This window comes from Xyrauchen texanus, chromosome 6 (assembly GCF_025860055.1).
Source record: "Xyrauchen texanus isolate HMW12.3.18 chromosome 6, RBS_HiC_50CHRs, whole genome shotgun sequence".
NCBI classification, from domain to species: domain Eukaryota; kingdom Metazoa; phylum Chordata; class Actinopteri; order Cypriniformes; family Catostomidae; genus Xyrauchen; species Xyrauchen texanus.
This window is the reverse complement of record NC_068281.1, coordinates 34977802-34997533: the sequence shown is the minus strand read 5'-3', so window position 1 is coordinate 34997533 and position 19732 is coordinate 34977802. Positions and strand designations below refer to the sequence as shown.

At 38.8% G+C, this 19732-nt stretch overlaps 1 protein-coding gene across 2 annotated transcripts in view; it reads left to right on the top strand.

Annotated features, from left to right (window-relative positions):
- The first annotated feature begins 17430 nt into the window (after positions 1 to 17430).
- Positions 17431 to 19732, top strand: part of LOC127644592 (epidermal growth factor receptor-like) — a 73958-nt gene continuing 71656 nt past the window's right edge. For both annotated transcript variants that reach the window (XM_052127837.1, XM_052127835.1), the window contains exon 1: positions 17431 to 17648. In XM_052127837.1, the coding sequence (XP_051983797.1) occupies positions 17570 to 17648 (79 nt within the window). In that variant the 5' untranslated portion in view covers positions 17431 to 17569. The remainder of the gene's footprint in view (positions 17649 to 19732) is intronic.

Sequence of the window (19732 nt, the reverse complement as noted above, 5' to 3'; positions counted from 1 at the left end):
CTATTTAGCAATTATTGCTTGTTTTCATGTTGTCATAACTGCACATCTACGTTATTTGTCATTAATAAACCCATTTATAAACCCTTACCAAAGGACAGGGGTCTCAAACTCTGGGCAAAATAAGTGTCAAAAATAGAAGCGGAGATCACCTGAACGTGCGTCGCATCAACAGATGCCAGTACAGACAGCACCAGATCATGATGGAAGTGATCTACATTTGTTAAGTGTGTAACCATGTAGAATATATTAGGATATGGTTTAATAATCATTTAAGAGAATTATGGGGAACATTAAAGACCAAAACAAAATGCAAAGAGTAAAAATTTATTTACGGGCCGGGTTTGATAAAATTGTTAACATGCACGTGAGCTGTATGAAACTTTATCGTGGGCCGGTAGTTTGAGACCCATGCCAAAGGGAATATTAATGTAAAGTGTTACCGACAAGGACGGATTAAGACCTTAAACACCCATGGGCCAGTACACCACATGGCCCCCCATGACGTGATTACATTCACCTATACGCGCTACAGAACGCTTGTCAAATTTGGTAGGATTTTTCAAATTGAAGGAAGAAAAGTTTGTAGCAATGTCTGACACGGCCAATTCTATGTATTTAATTATGAACCGAATTAAAAATCATGTGTTATTATTAGGGATGCGCATGGTATTCATATACCAAAAACACTCTTTGGTTATTCAGCACGTGTTTAGAGGTCTTCAACCCGATCTGAATCAGATGTTAGCCTTCATTCTGATGAAGTTCAAGTTGTAATGAGGAATGTGACTGTTGCACATTATTCCAGAATGTTATTCACCTGGCAAAGATTCAGCACTTGTTAAACAGTGAGCCAATGTTTTTTTCCCCTTTTGCTCTGGTGTGCATGATGAATCATTTAAAATTCAAAGCATCACAAAGAGGTTTATAAACTGTAGCATTCACTGCCTCATGGAAAGTGAACCTGCCTGGGCAGAATTACTCATTTTCCATTGATTAAGAATAGGCCTACTATATTGCAGGCAGTGACAAAGATTAGTAAGATTAGTAAACCCTTTGGGTTAAGAGGCCCCTGGGCAACAGCCCAATTGGCCTGGTGGTTAATCCATCCTTGGTTACCAATTAGTCTGTAGCTGTTTTAGTAAATTTAGAGTATTAATTTTAAATTGCCATGTATAGCTGAAACACCTTGCAAAAGAAAATGTAACAAAGGTTGACATATCAAAATAGAGATGTTCTACAGTATGTACTGTACATCATGTGACTGTGTGAATGTGCCAGTCTTTAAACTTGAGATGTAAAAAGTAATTACAAATATTCTTTCAGAAGACAGCATGTTATTGTACGATTTCTGAACTGTGCTTAATGTCTTTTCAATAAAGAACAGACCCGCTGTGACTGTATGATCAAGGGTTTATGATTTGTAAGGTTATTTTTTTTTATTATTCATCTGCTTCACACATTATAGAGTGAAGATGAGGCATCTGCAGTGGCCTCTGGTTTTGTGTGTATTTATAGCGCTCAATTAAATATAAGCTCAAGGTTTTCATTTTTACATACTGAGAGCTGGTGCTGGTGATTAACACTGCAATTTAGTTTGATCAGCGGATACAAAAAACAAACCAATTATGATGATACTTCTCTCTGCTGTGCTCAGCCACTTGGAATGTGGCGTGAATTAAATAATAATAATTCAGGACTCAAAAGGCATAGGCAGTGTGTTTTTGTGTGTATCTGAGTGTGTAACATCATAAAATGTTTCTTTTTTGCCATTTATTTTTTGCTCAGCACAACATATTGGGAAACTATAGCATTTGAATTGTAGGCTTATAAATGAATTGTTGGCTACTCTTCACCACAGATGTTTAACATGATATTTTAAAGTTGGCATGACATAAAAATTCACCCTATCTATTTTCTAAATACATGTTATTGATCTTATTGTGAATTAGGAGGAATAACGGTGAATTCACGGTAGTGTTCGGGACATTTCACACCTGAATTGCTGAGGTGATCACTAATGAGTACAATGCTTCAGATGCCTCTTTTGTAATGCAGTTTTAAGTGTTTTTTCCTTTCTATTTAGTGTTTTGTGAATCAAAACATTAAAATATTTGTATCTTTTACCCACAAATTTTTCAGCGGCTACAGCCTCTTCGTAAGCAATGACTGTGATCTGCTCGTTGTCACAGTCTGTCTCCCTCGTATTTCCTAGGACTCTTATTTTGAAGTGTTTCCCCTGGACTACGTTTCCCAACATGCACTACCCTCATCACTGTCATCTGTTCCCCATTGTTCTCACCTGTTTTCCATTTCCTTGTTAGCCCTTGTGTGTATACAGTATATATAACCTCTAGTGTTGCATTTCTTTTCAGTTCTTGTTTGTTGCTTTATGAATTCATGTTAGTTTGTTTCACTATTACGATCTTCATTAAAAACCTGCATTTAGATCTAGCATTCTCATCTCAGCAACCATTCATTACAGAAGAACTGGCTCACATGGATCTAGCGACTGACAAAATTCAGATCCAGTTGAGGATCATATCTGTGAGTTTTTGGAACTAGTGAATTCAGTGTACTTTCCAGACTGCTCTCTGGTGGTTTTCTTCCAGACTGGTCTGAATAGTGCACTGAAGGAACTGATGCCTCCGGCTGATCCTCACTGGACACTCTGTGAATATGTGGAGAAGGCTCTGGAACTTTGCGGTTCCCATTACACAGTGGATTAAAGCGGGAACCCCAGGCCAAAACCTGCATCTTTGGCTCCATGCTCCAAGCCCTCCATGGACAACAAGCCAGTGCTCACTGATACAGTGGTAGGGGTATGTGTGTCCACTGCAAACTCACATTTAGATCTGCCTCCGTTTCACTATGCCAGTGTGCGCAAAAAAAGTTCTGCCACGGCACACTTTTTATAACTAAAAAATTCTACGGCACACCACTATCCCACATAGGCTAACCATCGTCAATATTTTTCCTTTTCAAGAACTTGTCCATGTTTTCTGTCCGTCTTGGTAGCGTGTTTACTTGTAGTGTTTGAAATTCGGCTATGCAAAATAATAAATAAAAAAAAAAATCACATAGGTAGTCTATGCTGTGTGAGGTCACAGGTGGCAAGAGCGCTAAATGTGGGGGGTGCCAACTCATGAGGGCCAAAAAAAATTTAAGACAATCACTGGTCCATGAATTTTTTCTGGGGATTTTTCTTTTTTAAAGAATAAGCTAAAAGCAACAATTCCAGCTATTTTAGTGATTCAAGTTTGCATTTGTGCAGAATTGGCTTCAAAATGGAGTATTTTGATGAGGCTTGTTCTGTTTCACAAATTTGTTACATTTATTAACTAATTAGTTCAGTGACCCCTTCTGGAAATGTCATGAGGTGGTGAAAATGTAGCGTCTTACTGTATGTGCCATGAGTGAGTCAGTGAATCATTTTGAGTCGATCATGAGCTAAATCTACCAAGAGACTTTATAGTGTTTAAGCATTAAAAGAACAAAGCAGATCTATAGTCTTCAGTTGGCGCATTATTTTTCATCCAGAAAGATAACAATAATAGTCTAATAATAGTGAGTTTCAATAACGTAACTCTCTGTACAATAACCTCCTTTATTTAAACTTGCATGGCTACAAATCTGCTGACTTCAGTATAAGAATTATAAACACAAAGCAGATCTACGGTATCATTTTCCTACAGTAGACCATTTAAACTGCTGAGCATGACTTCTATCAGAAAAGACCACAAAAATACACTAATAATAATTTTTAGTTTCAATAATGTTCTTTCATCATTGTAAAGAACATTTCACATGAGTTGAGTCGAGGCTTCAACGCTCCATTCTACGCCAGCGTCAAGCGCCGCATCACACACCACATGACAAGAGTTGCAGAAAGGCAATTAGCCTTTTCTTAAGAGAAAATAGCCTACAGTTGCTTTTATAGCAGAAAGTAATAAAAGGACTCGTTTAGGTTGAAGCGTTTTCTTGGTGAATTTAAATTAGTTCAATAACTGGGGTCTCTGATATTCATAAACGATATTTAATTAAAAGAAATTGAGATTTAATGTCGAAAGTTTTCTTGTTCGATGAGCTTTTTCACTCGGAAATGCGTCACAATAAGGAAGTTGGTCGCTATGTCCGTTTCATGGCAACTTGACCTCCTATTGTTCATGACAGTACTATGTAAATTCATCCTCACAACTATTAATAACTGTTGATGTCTAAATTTGTAATAATTTTTTTTTTTTTTTTTAGGTTTGGGCCTCATGAGATTAAACCATCTGGTTCTTTAAACCATCTGGTCTAATGGCAAATCATAATTTGCCCAGTTCTGTACTTTAGATATAAGGAGTGGTGAAATCGGTTTGCACAAATAAAATGAGTTATTAACACAGTACTGAGAAATTCCACAGAATTCTCAGGAATTTTAGTTCTAACAAAAAGGTAAGAAGTGTCATAGTCCAATAGTTTGAATTACTTACTGGTATTTCACAAGTATTCAGAGTCTATTGTTATGTACAAAAATATTTAAGATTATAAATTGAAACAAAATTGAATTTTTCAGAAGAAAATTAGTAGTTGCTCGTGCAAAACTCACTGTCACAGTGATTGAGTTGGCCTGACAACTTTCCTAGCATTTGCCTATCCATTGCTGGGGTATTCTTAGTGGTAGCTATGCTGTTTTTTTTACTTCCACCAAGTTAAAGAGCCTACCCTTTAAGGGACAGTTCATCCAAAAATAAACCCATGAATGGTCATGGTCCCGTCCCTTTGTCAGTCTGGATTTTGGTCTGAAGGGGATGTGGCATTACCCGCCCTTGTCTGTCCATGTGTGAGTGCGCAGTCTCTGTTTTATTCCCGGCTGTGCGCTCTTCAGTGTGTTGTTTCATGTCTGGAGTATGTGCCTCCTTGGTAGTGCCGCCATCTTGTTTGCTTGTTAATGTTTCAGTTGAATCACCTGCCTAAAGTTAACATTGATTCCTCTCCCTATTTTAGTCTCCTTGTGTTTGCTGTCCAGTGCCAGTTCGTATTGTTAGTTTTGTGTTTCAGACAGTTGTGTTTCTTGTGATCTTGTTCTCTAGTGTTCCAGTCATTCCTGAATTCCTGTTTCCATAGCCAGGTACGGTTTGTCCTTATTTCCTGTTTTCGCTCAGCCCATTGCCTGGATTCCAATTTTCCCTTATGGGGTAGTTGTTGTTTCCCCCCTCATAGGAGTTTTATGTTTGTTTATTTAATAAAGTATTTTTTGGCTTTTGTGTTTTGGTTCTACCTACTCTGCACACTGTAACACAAGAAGAATGTGAATGTTAAAGTGGAGATTGACTGAGCATGGAGGAGAATTTATAGTAGTAAAAAATACTTAAATATTTATCTATTTCTCATCCACACATATCACGTTGATTTAACCAACTTATGGATTACTTTAATGCTGATTTGTGATTTTTGAAGCTTCAAAATGTTGGCACCCATTCACTTGCATTTTATGTGCCAAGAGAGTTGAATTCTTAAAAAAATCTTCATTAGAGTTCAACAGAAGAAAGTCATACACATATGGGATGGCATGAGAGTGAGTAAATGATGAGTCAATTTTGGGTGAACTATCCCCTTCAAGTCTCTATAATGCTCGGATAACTATGTGCGTGGCTGCTTTCAATGCAAGTATGGAATTTTTTTCTGCTATTTCATCTACTGCCAGACGAAAACCATACAGTAAGTCTGATCACTGAAGCGTGACAGTTTAATACAAAACATAGGGTTAAAGGTATGTTTAAATGCCAAGTACAAGTATGAGCAATAGTAAACTGTGAATATGGCAACAATAGGTCACAAGTTTTGCTGCTGAAATCAGTCACCGCCCTGCAGTAACAGAAGCTGGAAGTGTTGAACGTATGGGCACATTTGAGCTTTAGTTTGTATAAAATGTCCACAGAGTGGTGCCAAAAGAGAGTTGCATTTTTAGTTGTAAATGATGTATTGCAGTCATTCAGGAATTCATATTTTACCTATTCCCTAACCCAAACCTCCACTTAAACATAAGTGGAGTAAAAATGTAATTTTAGAGCAAAAATGCAACCTCCGAATCATGCTCACCATTGTTTATGCGAATATGGCTACTTCCTGGTTCCCAAAGTACCAGAACCAGTGTTTCAGATATTGCTCACACAATACACTATTAGTTACGCTAGAGTGAAATGTATTCATGCTTGATTTGATGCAGCTTTAAAAACTGCTTTATTGTTTTAGTCCCTGTGGTCTTTATCAAATCTGTCATTATGGGGATCCATATTGTATTTAAAAAGCTTTGCTTAGTTACGTGAATTAAAGGTATTTATTGTTTAACCATGAGAGGAGTCATGGTGACATGCAAGCTTTGACAAGTGTGCCTTAGCAACAGCCTGTTGTGCCCTTGCACAACACATCATTTGCAACACAGAGCAGACACAGAATTCATCTGTTGAGTAAGAAAATTCATGTTAAATTAATTTACAATATCCCCAATGAGAACTTGAGATATATATATACACTCACCTAAAGGATTATTAGGAACACCATACTAATACTGTTTTTGACCCCCTTTCGCCTTCAGAAGTGCCTTAATTCTACATGGCATTGATTCAACAAGGTGCTGAAAGCATTCTTTAGAAATGTTGGCCCATATTGATAGGATAGCATCTTGCAGTTGATGGAGATTTGTGGGATGCACATCCAGGGCACGAAGCTCCTGCTCCACCACATCCCAAAGATGCTCTATTGGGTTGAGATCTGGTGACTGTGGGGGCCATTTTAGTACAGTGAACTCATTGTCATGTTCAAGAAACCAATTTGAAATGATTCAAGCTTTGTGACATGGTGCATTATCCTGCTGGAAGTAGCCATCAGAGGATGGGTACATGGTGGCCATAAAGGGATGGACATGGTCAGAAACAATGCTCAGGTAGGCTGTGGCATTTAAACGATGCCCAATTGGCACTAAGGGGCCTAAAGTGTGCCAAGAAAACATCCCCCACACCATTACACCACCACCACCAGCCTGCACAGTGGTAACAAGGCATGATGGATCCATGTTCTCATTCTGTTTACGCCAAATTCTGACTCTACCGTCTGAATGTCTCAACAGAAATCGAGACTCATCAGACCAGGCAACATTTTTCCAGTCTTCAACTGTCCAATTTTGGTGAGCTCTTGCAAATTGTAGCCTCTTTTTCCTATTTGTAGTGGAGATGAGTGGTACCCGGTGGGGTCTTCTGCTGTTGTAGCCCATCCGCCTCAAGGTTGTGCGTGTTGTGGCTTCACAAATGCTTTGCTGCATACCTCGGTTGTAACGAGTGGTTATTTCAGGCAAAGTTGCTCTTCTATCAGCTTGAATCAGTCGGCCCATTCTCCTCTGACCTCTAGCATCAATAAGGCATTTTTGCCCACAGGACTACCGCATACTGGATGTTTTTCCCTTTTCACACCATTCTTTGTAAACCCTAGAAATGGTTGTGTGTGAAAATCCCAGTAACTGAGCAGATTGTGAAATACTCAGACCGGCCCGTCTGGCACCAACAAACATGCCACGCTCAAAATTGCTTAAATCACCTTTCTTTCCCATTCTGACATTCAGTTTGGAGTTCAGGAGATTGTCTTGACCAGGACCACACCCCTAAATGCATTGAAGCAACTGCCATGTGATTGGTTGATTAGATAATTGCATTAATGAGAAATTGAACAGGTGTTCCTAATAATCCTGTGTGTGTGTGTGTGTGTGTGTGTGTGTGTGTGTGTGTGTGTGTGTGTGTGTGTGTGTGTGTGTGTGTGTGTGTAATATATATATATATATATATATATATATATATATATATATATATATATATATATATATATATAATCACTGTATGAAGTATGATTAGATCTGCATTTGAAATGTTCACCTACTGTTGGGGTCTGAGAGACCCTAATGCCATTTTAATAGCTGAAAACACAATTAATATTCAAGAATCATGTTAGCGCTACATGACATTGTCTAATGTTATGAGAACAAATTATGAGAATGAATCATGAAACTTGATAGCTCTTTCAAGGAATTAGCAGGAAAGAGGACCCAAGATTTTATTAAACAAAAGAAAAACAAACATGAAACAAAGAACACTCACGTGGGAGGAAACTAGTAAGAAAACAAAATGTACAAATCACAAACTGATAAATGATTAACAAAATAACCAACCAGACAGAGTAATGCACAAACACTGGTGAACAGATATGAGAATGAAACAATCTGACAAACACAAGAGTGCACCATATATGCAAGCAAGGCACAAGAGGAAATGGGTGAAGACAAATGAGGACTAAACTAGGTGTGGGGGCGGAGTTGGGAGAGCACATGGCAAACATAAACATTAGACTAAATCATGTGCTCCTACATAACACAAACTAAAACAGACAAACAACCGACAAGGACAGAAGGTCAGAGAAGGATCATGACAGTAAGGTCAGTGGCGGCCACAGAGGTCTGGGCAGACTGGTCGGTAATTGTAGGGAACAGACTTGGGTCAGGCAGGTCGACGACCATTGAGGACAGGACTGGGTCAGACTGAGTAAAGAAAGCAGAGGGCTGGTCAAACTGGATAGGGACCTCACAGTGCTGAACAGACTGGTCGGTGGTCGTTGGGGACAGAACTGTGTCAGACTGGTCAACGACTGCTGGGAACAGGGCTGAATGAGTAGCACCTGCTGGGGCCTGAAAAGACTGAGCAACAGATTAGTAGCTGGTCTGATGGGTGCTGGTTACTTGGCTGAGCAACAGACTGGTCGACAGCCTCTAGGGACTCGACAGGATAGTCTATGGTCATAGGGGACTGAACAGGATCTTTGATGGTCACAGGGGACTGGAAAGATTTGTTGATGGCCAAGATCTTTGATGGTCACAGGGGATTGGAAAGATTTGTTGATGGCCACTGAGAACTGGACGGGCTCTTCGACAGCCACTGAGAACTGGACGGGCTCTTCGACAGCCACTGAGAACTGGATGGGCTCTTCGACAGCCACAGAGATCTGGATGGGCTCTTTGAAGGCCACGGAGAACTGGACGGGCTGTGTGGCAACCGTCGTGGTTGGGAGCACCAGCAGCGACTGGGAACTGCCTCAATGGCTGAGAATGCTAACAGAGGCAGGGGAATGGCAGCGACTGCGAAACGACCTCCATGGCCTGGAACGCTGGCAGTGACTGGGGATTGGGCACCTTACCCTGCTTCCTTCTCTTCCGCCTCCTGGCGGTCAGCAGCAGGAACATCCGCGCCTCCTGGCAGCAGCCACGGGCTCCGTCTCTTCCTACTCCTAAGAGTGCTGGCAAGAGGGGCTGCAGCACCCACCATCGGTGAGGGGGCATCACTGTCCTCTGGCTGGGATAGAGCCTTCTGAGACACAGGCTAAAATAAAATAATCCCACTTTGAAGCCAGTTTTATGGTCTTGGTAAGACTCCCCTCTTCACCCCAACAGGAATACACGACTTAATGGGCTCAACCAGGCATGCCACAAAGAGATCAATGAGGCATTCCTGGTTGAAGCCCAAACCCGAGACCAATGTTATAAACACCAGTGAATACTCCCTCACCGGCTGATTCCCCTGATGGAGACCAAAGAGCTGGTAGAATTAGGAGAAAAAAAGAAAAAAAAAAGAATTCCTGCCGGGTCCGTTATTGGTTGAATTGTTATGTCAAGGAGGAGGACCCAAATGCAGGAATGAGTGAGATATATATATATATGAAAAACAAACATGACCAAGGACAGAAGGGTAGACCGAGAAGGATCATGACAAGCATGTCCTAAAATGTCCTAATTGGGGTCTGTTTGGTGTCTCGGAGAACCCAGGTATAAAGCACAAATAGATGCAATGAATTGTAATTGATTGTTTATGTGAAAACTTGAATTGTTTAGTGCTGAATCATTGCAAGATCTTGCATTAACACGTGCCACTATGAACAAGCTTCTTGTATAGTGCTCATGAACAATGGACATCAAGATGTTCACTGAAAAATTACTCAACCTGTTTCTCAACAAAGTCTGTCGTATACCTCCAAAGACTTGGAATGATGCATGAATCGTGTGAACTACTTTTATGAAACTTTTAGGTCCTTTTTAAGTTTTAAGCTGAGGCAACACCCACAGGTATTGTACTGACAAAATTTCTCCTTTAGTGTTTCCGCAGAAGAAAGTCATACAGGTATGACAGGATTGTTATTTTCTGGAGAACTATCCCTTTAAATCTTAAAAAATGTCTGCCTAATGGGATTTGATTGAGTCAGAAGAATATAGTAGAAGAATATCACCAGAATATTCAGGATAAACCTGAATTATTGGACATTCTGATGATAATGTCACATCTTCTTATCTCTATGATTGTCAGGTGGGGTGCAGACAGCCTCAAGGAGAACAGCTGCTGTGGAATGAAATGTAATTAAGTCAAACAGCTTATGATTCCAGCCTTTTCAACATTTTTCATCATGGCACTATACGGCAACTCTCAAAAGCATAATGGCTACTTAATAATTAGAGCAGAACTGCTATAGAGTGTTTGATTAGTGAGAGGACTGACAGGAACTGTCGGGAGAATGGTGGAACCTACAGAGGTTTGTTGCTGTTGTTCTGTGGTGGAGTTTTTGTAGTTTTGATTAATGGTTAAACATTGGTAATGGAAGGTGCTAGAGTGAGTCATTTTTTAACCTTTCTAACGGCACAAAGCTACAGTCAATAAGTGCAAATGCATCAACTTGAGTTAACAGAACATGATACAGCAAATATAGAAAATAGCAGAGATTAGGACGAAAAAGCTATTGAACATACAACAAGAAAACATAACCCAAGAAAAATTTGACAAATATTGACTTTTTTGACAATATACCACAATAGTAGGCATGTTGTAACACTATATGGGGTAAGTTGTCACAATGTTAACCTGTGATTAAATATCGTATTATTGTGAATTGTTTTATGTTTGATATATTTTGTAATAATTGTATTTAACACAAATCACTTCATGAAACTGCAAAAATAGGTAATATACAAAAATGTCAAACAATTTTTTTGGGGCAACTGAGATTGCTAAAGGTATACAGAAATTGTACAAAATTACAACATTTAACAACTTGTCAAGTGCAAAAACACTTGTCCTAAGAACATGGTTAAAAAAAAATATTTTAACATCCAGCCCACCTTCATTATATAGTTGACTCTTGCCTGAATGTATGGCAATGTGGTTTTAACTACTATTTAAAAATATGATGCTGTTATTTTAGTTTGGAGGACAGAATTCAGAATTCAAAACATATTCTTAATAAAAACAGTTTTGAATTAGGTGTTTAATTCTGGGGTTTAAATCCAACATACAAAATCAATACTAGAGAAAACAAGCAGCCTTTCGATTCAAAACCTTTCGATCGAAATCTAGCCCTTGTGACAACTACTCTCAACCTCCCAAATAAACAGTACTCACAAAATTATAGCAGTGATAAGTAAGCAAACAGTCAGAAAAGAAAAGATCACAGGGAGGATATCCTTAAATCACCTTCGGATTGACCTTGTTTTACAGTGCTGTCTTTTTTCCATCTGCCTCTCTGAGTCTATTTTTCCTTTGTGATTTCGATGGCTCCTTCACTGTCCAGCTGGATGCCGTCATCCAAGATCAAAGCAGGCAAATATGCTTGAGAGACCCTCCTGCATGGCAGAATCACACATTTTCCCTTCTGCATCAATAAACAACTTAATTGCTTGCTTTTCTGATGCGAGACCTGACAAGGAAGCTTGTTTTTAGAAAAAGCATAAACTGACTGGTAAATTCTTAACACCTTAAGAAGAGTTGTTTAGTCCTGTATTGCCTTTTGTGAGACTGATTAAAATATAAAATAATATGCACAGAATGGCATATTTAATTTATTTATGTGTACCCAGATGGCATCCCTTAACTCAATCTTGACCCCTGCTGACTGCATTTGTGTTTGTGTGTGAGAGTGTGTGTAGATGTGGATGTGGGCAAATAGTGCATTGTACTGTGCAAATGTATGTAAATCACGTGCACCAGTTTGTTTATCTGGCTATCCATCTATCCACTCTGTAATGTTCTATTGTTAATAACACAGGTAAGAACAGTGCACAGTAAGGTTTAATGGTGAAGGGTCTTTGCTGGAGTCAATCATTCTCTACATGAGAGATTAAAATAAGCTTTTACTATTTTAATCTTTTCAATTTGAGAAGAACGCACATATGTCTCTGATTAAATTTGCTTTTCCAATGTCAGTGTACATCTCACTAAGAAAATAAACACTGCCCTCTGATTATGTGACCATACAGATCATTTTAATATCTGACTTGCATTTCAGAATCAACAATAATAACGATTCTTAAGTTTCTTTGTAAATTTCTTCCAATGGCAATACAAGTAGCTTAATATAACACTGTTGTTTGTAAAGTTTGTTTAAATTTAAGCATGTCTGAATAGCTATTTGCAGTGTAGAATGCTAAGGATGTGTAGGATTTAAGTGCTTGGTGTCTTGTGCTGGGATTATACTGCAGCTTTAGCTGTTGCCACAATTCAATAGGCTCAGCATGGCCCAATTCACCACTGGAGTGGTTATGATTATTCGCGACTCAAAAATGGGTGCAGGTAATAAAGCCATAATTCCATAAAACAACTAATATAATCGTGCATATGTTAGCAAAATATATAGACTTCCCATATCTTTAGATGTTGATGTGAAAAAGTGTGCAAATCAGACTATAGAGTCTTTTGGTGAAAATTCATCTGTCACTTAGTAGGGTTGGCTTTAGGGATAGTGACCAATCAAGGAGGGGTGAGTAAGAATGTATGTTTGTAACCGGTCCTGCTCAACCAGCTCTGAGCGGGACATTAATCAGCTATTACATACCAGCTGGCTCCCGTTACACTCACCCCTTTAAACCTCACTCCCGTCCAGGCCACGGTACCACTGTAACTGGATGTTCGTCCAGAGAGAGAGAGAGAAAGAGGTAAGGGTACACACCTGAGTGCTATAATGTCTAACACCTGTTTCTGATTGGAGTAAGCGCTGGGGAGAGCAATATAAGAAGGGACCATGCCAAAGATAAGAGAGAGAGAGCTAGACACCTACATGCAGAGATGGTGGTGTTTCATGTTATGCTGGAAAGCAAGTTTTTGAGTTGGAAAAGAATATATACCTTTTAAGTTAAATGTCCCAGTTGAGTCCCACTTCCTCCTTCCATTAGATACAAACTTTGTTACACTGGTGCCGAAACCTGGATGTTTGAAGGAAGTTAACGATGGTATGGAGTCCTCGCCATCACATGGCCACCACAAGAGTGCCATTGCACCACCTTCCGTTAATTGATTTCCCTTTGAAAGGATTGTCATGGACCTTGTCGGGCCATTAGAGTGGATGGCATTCAGACATCACTTTGTATTGTTCTGGTGGACTATGCAAAGTGATATCTGGAAGCAGTGCCTCTGTGCAACATCTCAGCACATAGTATTGCAGAGGCACTCTTTACAATAATCTTGCAAATGGCACGTACACTATGTGCACTATATGATTCGTTTGGTATTAAGCCAAATACAGTGTTTACCACCCACAGACAGACGAGTTGGTGGAACTGTTTAATAAAACCCTGAAAAGTATGATTCGTAGGTTCGTACACGAGGAAGCTTGAAATTGGGACAAGTGGCTCGATCCCCTTTTATTTGCTGTTCGAGAGGTCCCACAAGCCTCCTCAGGGTTTTCCCCATTAGAGCTGCTGTACGGGCGTCAACCACGCAGTGTGCTTGACATCATATGGGAAGCTTGGAAAGAGGGACATTCAAACCGCAAAAATGAAACCCAGTACATTCTTGATCTTAGAGCAAAACTCCACACTTTGTGTCAACTAACACAGGAGAATTTGATCCAAGCTCGAGAACGTCAAAGCCAACTGTATAAGAGGCCCCCCCACTTTCATAAGTGATGGCCTGTCCTGTCCATCAGCCATCAGCCAAACTCAACTACATCCCTTAGATCCTGTGTTGATAACCATTTATCTAGGAATTAGCTTACTATAATGCAATGTTAGCTCATAAAAATGACCCGAGACAAATAAGGTCTTTCACATCTGTCCCCATTCAGTCTAGCTACGGACATTATGAAGATTTGTGGCCCTATCAATTTTCAGAAATGACCACTTTGAAACTCGTGTTCATTAATGTCAGCTATTACTGTTTCCCATGTAGTGTAGTTTATGTAAACCATATGACATTACCTGAACAAATGTGTATGTACTGCTTGAGGAAAACAACATTTTCTGTATTGATTTGGCTGTTTGGCTTTGAATATTTCAACATATAATATAATTAATTCAAATTTCTATATGCATCCAAGACAGAGGTAAACTAAAGTGATAGTTCACAAAAGGGAAAATTCTCTCATCATTTATTCGTCTTTATGCCTTCCCTTATGTGTATGGCTTTCTTTCTTCTGCAGAAAACAAATGATGATTTTTAGTAGAACATTTCAGCTCGGTAGGTCCATACAATGCAAGTGAATGGGTGCCAAAATTTGGCGCTCCAAACTTCACATAAAGGCATCATAAAAGTAATCCATACAACTCCAGAGTTTTAATTCGTATTATCAGAAGTGATATGATAGGTGTGGTTGAAAGACAGATCAATATTTAAGTCTTTTTTGCTTGAAATTCTTCTCCCTGCCCAGTAGGTGGCGATATACATGACAAATGTGAATCACCAAAAACACAAGAAGAAGAACGTGAAAGTGATCCATCACCTATTACATCGCCTCTGAAGATATTGATTTAGCCACTGAAGTTTTTTGGATTAGTTTTATGCTGACATATGCAATTTTTGGAGCTTCAAAATTTTGGCACCCATTCACTTGCTTTGTATAGTCAAAAACAGCAGAGAAATTCTTCTAAAATGCTAAAATGTTAAATTAGAGTTCAGCAGATGAAAGAAAGTCATTTACATCTGGGATGGCATAAGGGTAAATGATGAGATCATTTTAATATTTGCACACACAGAGTGGCCACGTATCTGTATCGCTCTCGAACTGGCACCTACGGCTCATCTTTATCCCCCTCCCGGCTGATTAGGACAATTCAGTGCCGGGCGTGCATCCACACCCTCCTCCTCGTCACAATGTTGAAAGTTTTCCTCACAAACTAACAAAGTCACTAACAGCTGCATTGCACGTGTTTCACTTTAAAAAAACAGGGCACAGCTATATCACAACTAATGGGGTTGTAATAAGCAAACTTATCTTTTGAAATGGAACAGATAAGGTGTTGCAAACGGTCCTATGAATGTGTACATGTACGGTTTATAATTGCATATAAACATAGAGCTTAAAATCATGTATAAGGTCAGTTTACTCAAAATAAACTGCAGTTAGAGTGGAAAACACAGGACTCTTTGTGGTCAGTTGATCTATCTTGACCTTTGGAAACACAAACTTCCTGGATGTTTTCCATCTCAAAACCACTGTCTGGCTACTGTGGCAACACAAATGAATGCAGCCATGTCTATGGTCATCTCTCAATAGACGATTCATAACAGAGAAGGATGGGTTCCGACAGATAAAGGGACCACACGATTTATGTCAGGGAGAAACTATTTAAATATTACTCAGTCCCAGCTTTATATCTCGCAATTGCAACTTTGGTTGTCATATTTGCAGGTTTATTTCCCAGAATTGCGACTTTATATCTAAGAATTGTAACTTTTTCTTGGAATTGTGGCTTTATATCTCGCAATAGTGACTTTATATCTCACAAATTTCAACATTAGAGCAATTGTGACTTTATAACTCGCAATAGTGACTTTATATCTAGCAATAGGGATTTTATATCTTGCAATCGCAATTTCGACTTTAGAGCAATTGTGACTTTAAATCTCACAAAAGTGACTTTATACCGTATCTCAGAATTGAAAATGTACTGTATTTCTTGCAACTTTGACTTTAAATCTCGCAAAGGTTACTTTATACAGTATCTCACAATAGTGTCTTTATATCTCGCAATTTCGACTTTATTTCTCACAATTTTAACTTTAAATTAATCATGACTATGTCTCACAATAGTGACTTCAAATCTCACAATTGTGACTGTATCTTGCAATTTCCACTTTAGAGCTATTGTGACTTCATATCTCGGAATTTTTACTTTTTCTCTGAATTGCATCTTTGTTTCCAATAACTTTAGGTTTATTTCCTGGGATTGCGATTTTATATCTCAGAATTCTGAATTCTTCTCGGAATTGCAACTTTACATCTTTTAATTTCGACATTAGAGCAATTGTGACTTTATATCTTGAAATTGCAACTTTTTTCTCATAATTGCAGATTTTTTCTCCGAATTGCGACTTTATTTCTCATAATTTCTCATGAATTTATATCTCACAATTACAAGAAACAATGTCACGATTGTGAGACAAAGTTTTCAAGTTTCGAACCTTTTGTTTTCTTTTTTTTCCCCGAGGCGGAACCTAGCTTCCATAATGTGACTTGGGTTGCTTCTCATTTCCTAAATTGTGCATCCTCATTCCATCACTTCTCTGTCCTTGAGTATGTGATCCGGAAACCGATCAAAGTCTGCCATCATGAAGAATGTATCAATTCTCTAAATGCTGTGATGAGGTGAGGATATAGGATTATTTGAACTTTCAAAAACGTATTTGTACCTTTTTGATAATTAAATTAAATGATTGCATGTTATAAAGAATGTCAGTGGTAGAAATCTTTATTCAAATGTCTAAGTTGTGTAGGTCCAAATCCAATTGAGCTTGATGCCCCCTAAAAAAAAAAAGTGCTCTCTGACACAACCGTTTTAATTCACGTTTCACCTTTTTTAGTCAAAACAAGTGAAAAAATCTAAAAGTAATCCAAAGTATTTAGAATATGTTACTGACCTTGAATAATCTAACGGAATATGTTACAAATTACATTTTACAGCATGTAATCTGTAGTGGAATACAATTCAAAAGTAACCCTCCCTACCCTGCACATGGGTGAGCAGGACATTTCATATTACAAAAAGCCTGCACCTTCCCATGCATCCTTTCCTCGATTCCTTGCTCCACCCTTTAGGAAACGAGGAATGGATGCAAGAAAGGAAACAAGGACGCACAATTTCAGAAATTAATCTCACTGCCCTCTAGAAGAAACTAGACATTTAAGAGATTTTATTGGACATTTCTCTTTCCAACTGATACTCCTGAGTACTCAAGAGCAGGTTAAGGATTTCATTTGACATCTGAATAATAATAAATGTCACACATTCTCAGGTCATCGAGGAAAGCACCTTCGGTTGTTGATCACCTGCAATACACTGCCCCACCTTTCTGACCAGCACACTGCACATGATCCTCCCTGCTGTTGACGTCAGCAGCGCAGCGCACTATCCCGCAATGAACGCCACAACACTCACACTGCTGAGATTTGCGAGCGCGGGTGAGGAGCTGTCAAAGTTTTCCCCCAAGTCGAGCAATCCTTGAGCATTTTAAAAACCCGTAAAGGAGAGCCCTTATACTATGGAGTGAAGATCGAAAGGTTTCAAACAGAAGAAATGGCAGGATTAACTGAGATTGGATTCGTTTTTACCTTACTGCTTTCAATGAGCTTGTGTGCAACGCCGGAAAAGAAAGGTATTGTGAAACGGCATGTTGTGTAGGTTAAAACTTCAGCTTTGAAACTGTCTATTGCAGAATGATCTCGTGCTGAATGATGTGCGCTTTAGATGGACTTCACTACTACTCGCTCACTCACTCACTCACTCACTCACTCACTCACTCACTCACTCAGCGTGGGAACACAGCGGAAGTTTCTGCGCTCAGTCCCATAGAGAACTTTGACTTGCCGTACTAATTAGTCATTTAGTTGACGCTTTAATCTTAAATCGATTTAACGTACCGCTTCTGGTGTAACCGCTTATTCAGTGTCTTCATCAATGATCCAATGGTGATCGTTTATGGATTACTACCCCTTCTGGGGTTTGAACCTTCAACATTTCAGTGATGAATCCAGTTATTTAACCACCAGCTTACTGCACCCCTTTCAGACTTGAATTAATGTTGTGAAATCTGTCTTTTCATTGTTGCTTATGTGTTGCACTGACTTCCTCTGCATTGCAAATGACACCAGAAAACAATAAAAAAAAGTTACAATAAAATAAAAAAAACATTAATTTGCTTAATAATCATAACGCATGATAATAAATAGCTTCTATTCAGAAACAAAAAATTTTAATATCATTTTCTTTACCTTTACTTAATTTGCATGAATGTACAGAAAAAAATATTAATTCTAAGATTAAGTATACAAATGAAGAAGATAAAGTGATAAATAGAGTAAAAGTATAATTGTGAGTTCCATGAACTTTGGCATAAGTAGGCTATACCTCCAGGGGCGGACTAGCCATAGGGAGAGCCAGTGGGCCGGCCATGAAACGGGGGCAAACGGTGCAGAAAAGGACAGCGACATCCCCCCTTAACAAAACTTTAGGGCCGGATTTTCTATGTAAAATCCAGGGCCGATTTATTTTCCCAGTCCGCCCATAGCTACAACTAACTTTAACGATTAAATACAGAACTAAGGTTGTGAGAAATACCCAAAAGCCCTTGCGTTTTAATAATTGAATCATATTTATTTGGCCAGAAGGAACTTATTGGGGCAGTTTATAAGTTGTTATAAAGAATTTATAGAGATTTTTGCTCTTTAGTATTATTGACGTCGTTTTACTTTAATTAGTTGTTTTTGCGTAAAGTCACCATTTGGGTGATTAACGTTCCCTTGGTGGATTCTGTACAGTGGGATCTTGTTTTCAATATGTATTCATTTTCCTTGCATGTGTGAATTAGTGATGGTAGATCGGATCATTTTACTGACTTGGATCTTTGAGTCTCGTTCAGCAAACTGAACAAATTTTTATTCATTCAAGTCATTTAGTTCATGCCGTTCATTTGAGCAGAATTAAATACAAGTGTTAATTCAATAGCCAAATCCCCCTCGACACGTGTACTAACGCAAACTTTGATTATAGTCCCAATAAGGAAAAAATTATAATGCAGCTAAGGACAAATTATGAGAAACAGAAAGATTAGTTCACCTCTGGATTTTTCTTGTCTGAGTCTTTCGTTCTTTTGTCACGTGACAGCCGTATACCCTATACACATAGCATCTGTCATGTGACACATATACAGCTGTCACGTGACAAAAGAACGAACGACTCGGACCAAATGAGTTGAAAGGTGAACTAATAATTTTTGTTTCCTGTACAGCGCCTATGTGGTTTTCACGTAACAAACGAACAGTGGTTGCGCAATGCGCATGCGTGGCCAACACAAAATGAACGAATCACTCTCTATGACTACTCGTTCTTCTGAGTCACATAAAAGATTTGTTCAAAATGAATGAACCACTCTCTGAGACTACTCGTTCTTCTGAGTCACAAAAGATTTTTTCAAAATGAACGAACCACTCTCTGAGACTACTCGTTCTTCTGAGTCACATAAAAGATTTGTTCAAAATGAACGAACCACTCTCTGAGACTACTCGTTCTTCTGAGTCACATAAAAGATTTGTTCAAAATGAACGAACCACTCTCTGAGACTACTCCTTCTTCTGAGTCACATAAAAGATTTGTTCAAAATGAACGAACCACTCTCTGAGACTACTCCTTCTTCTGAGTCACATAAAAGATTTGTTCAAAATGAACGAACCACTCTCTGAG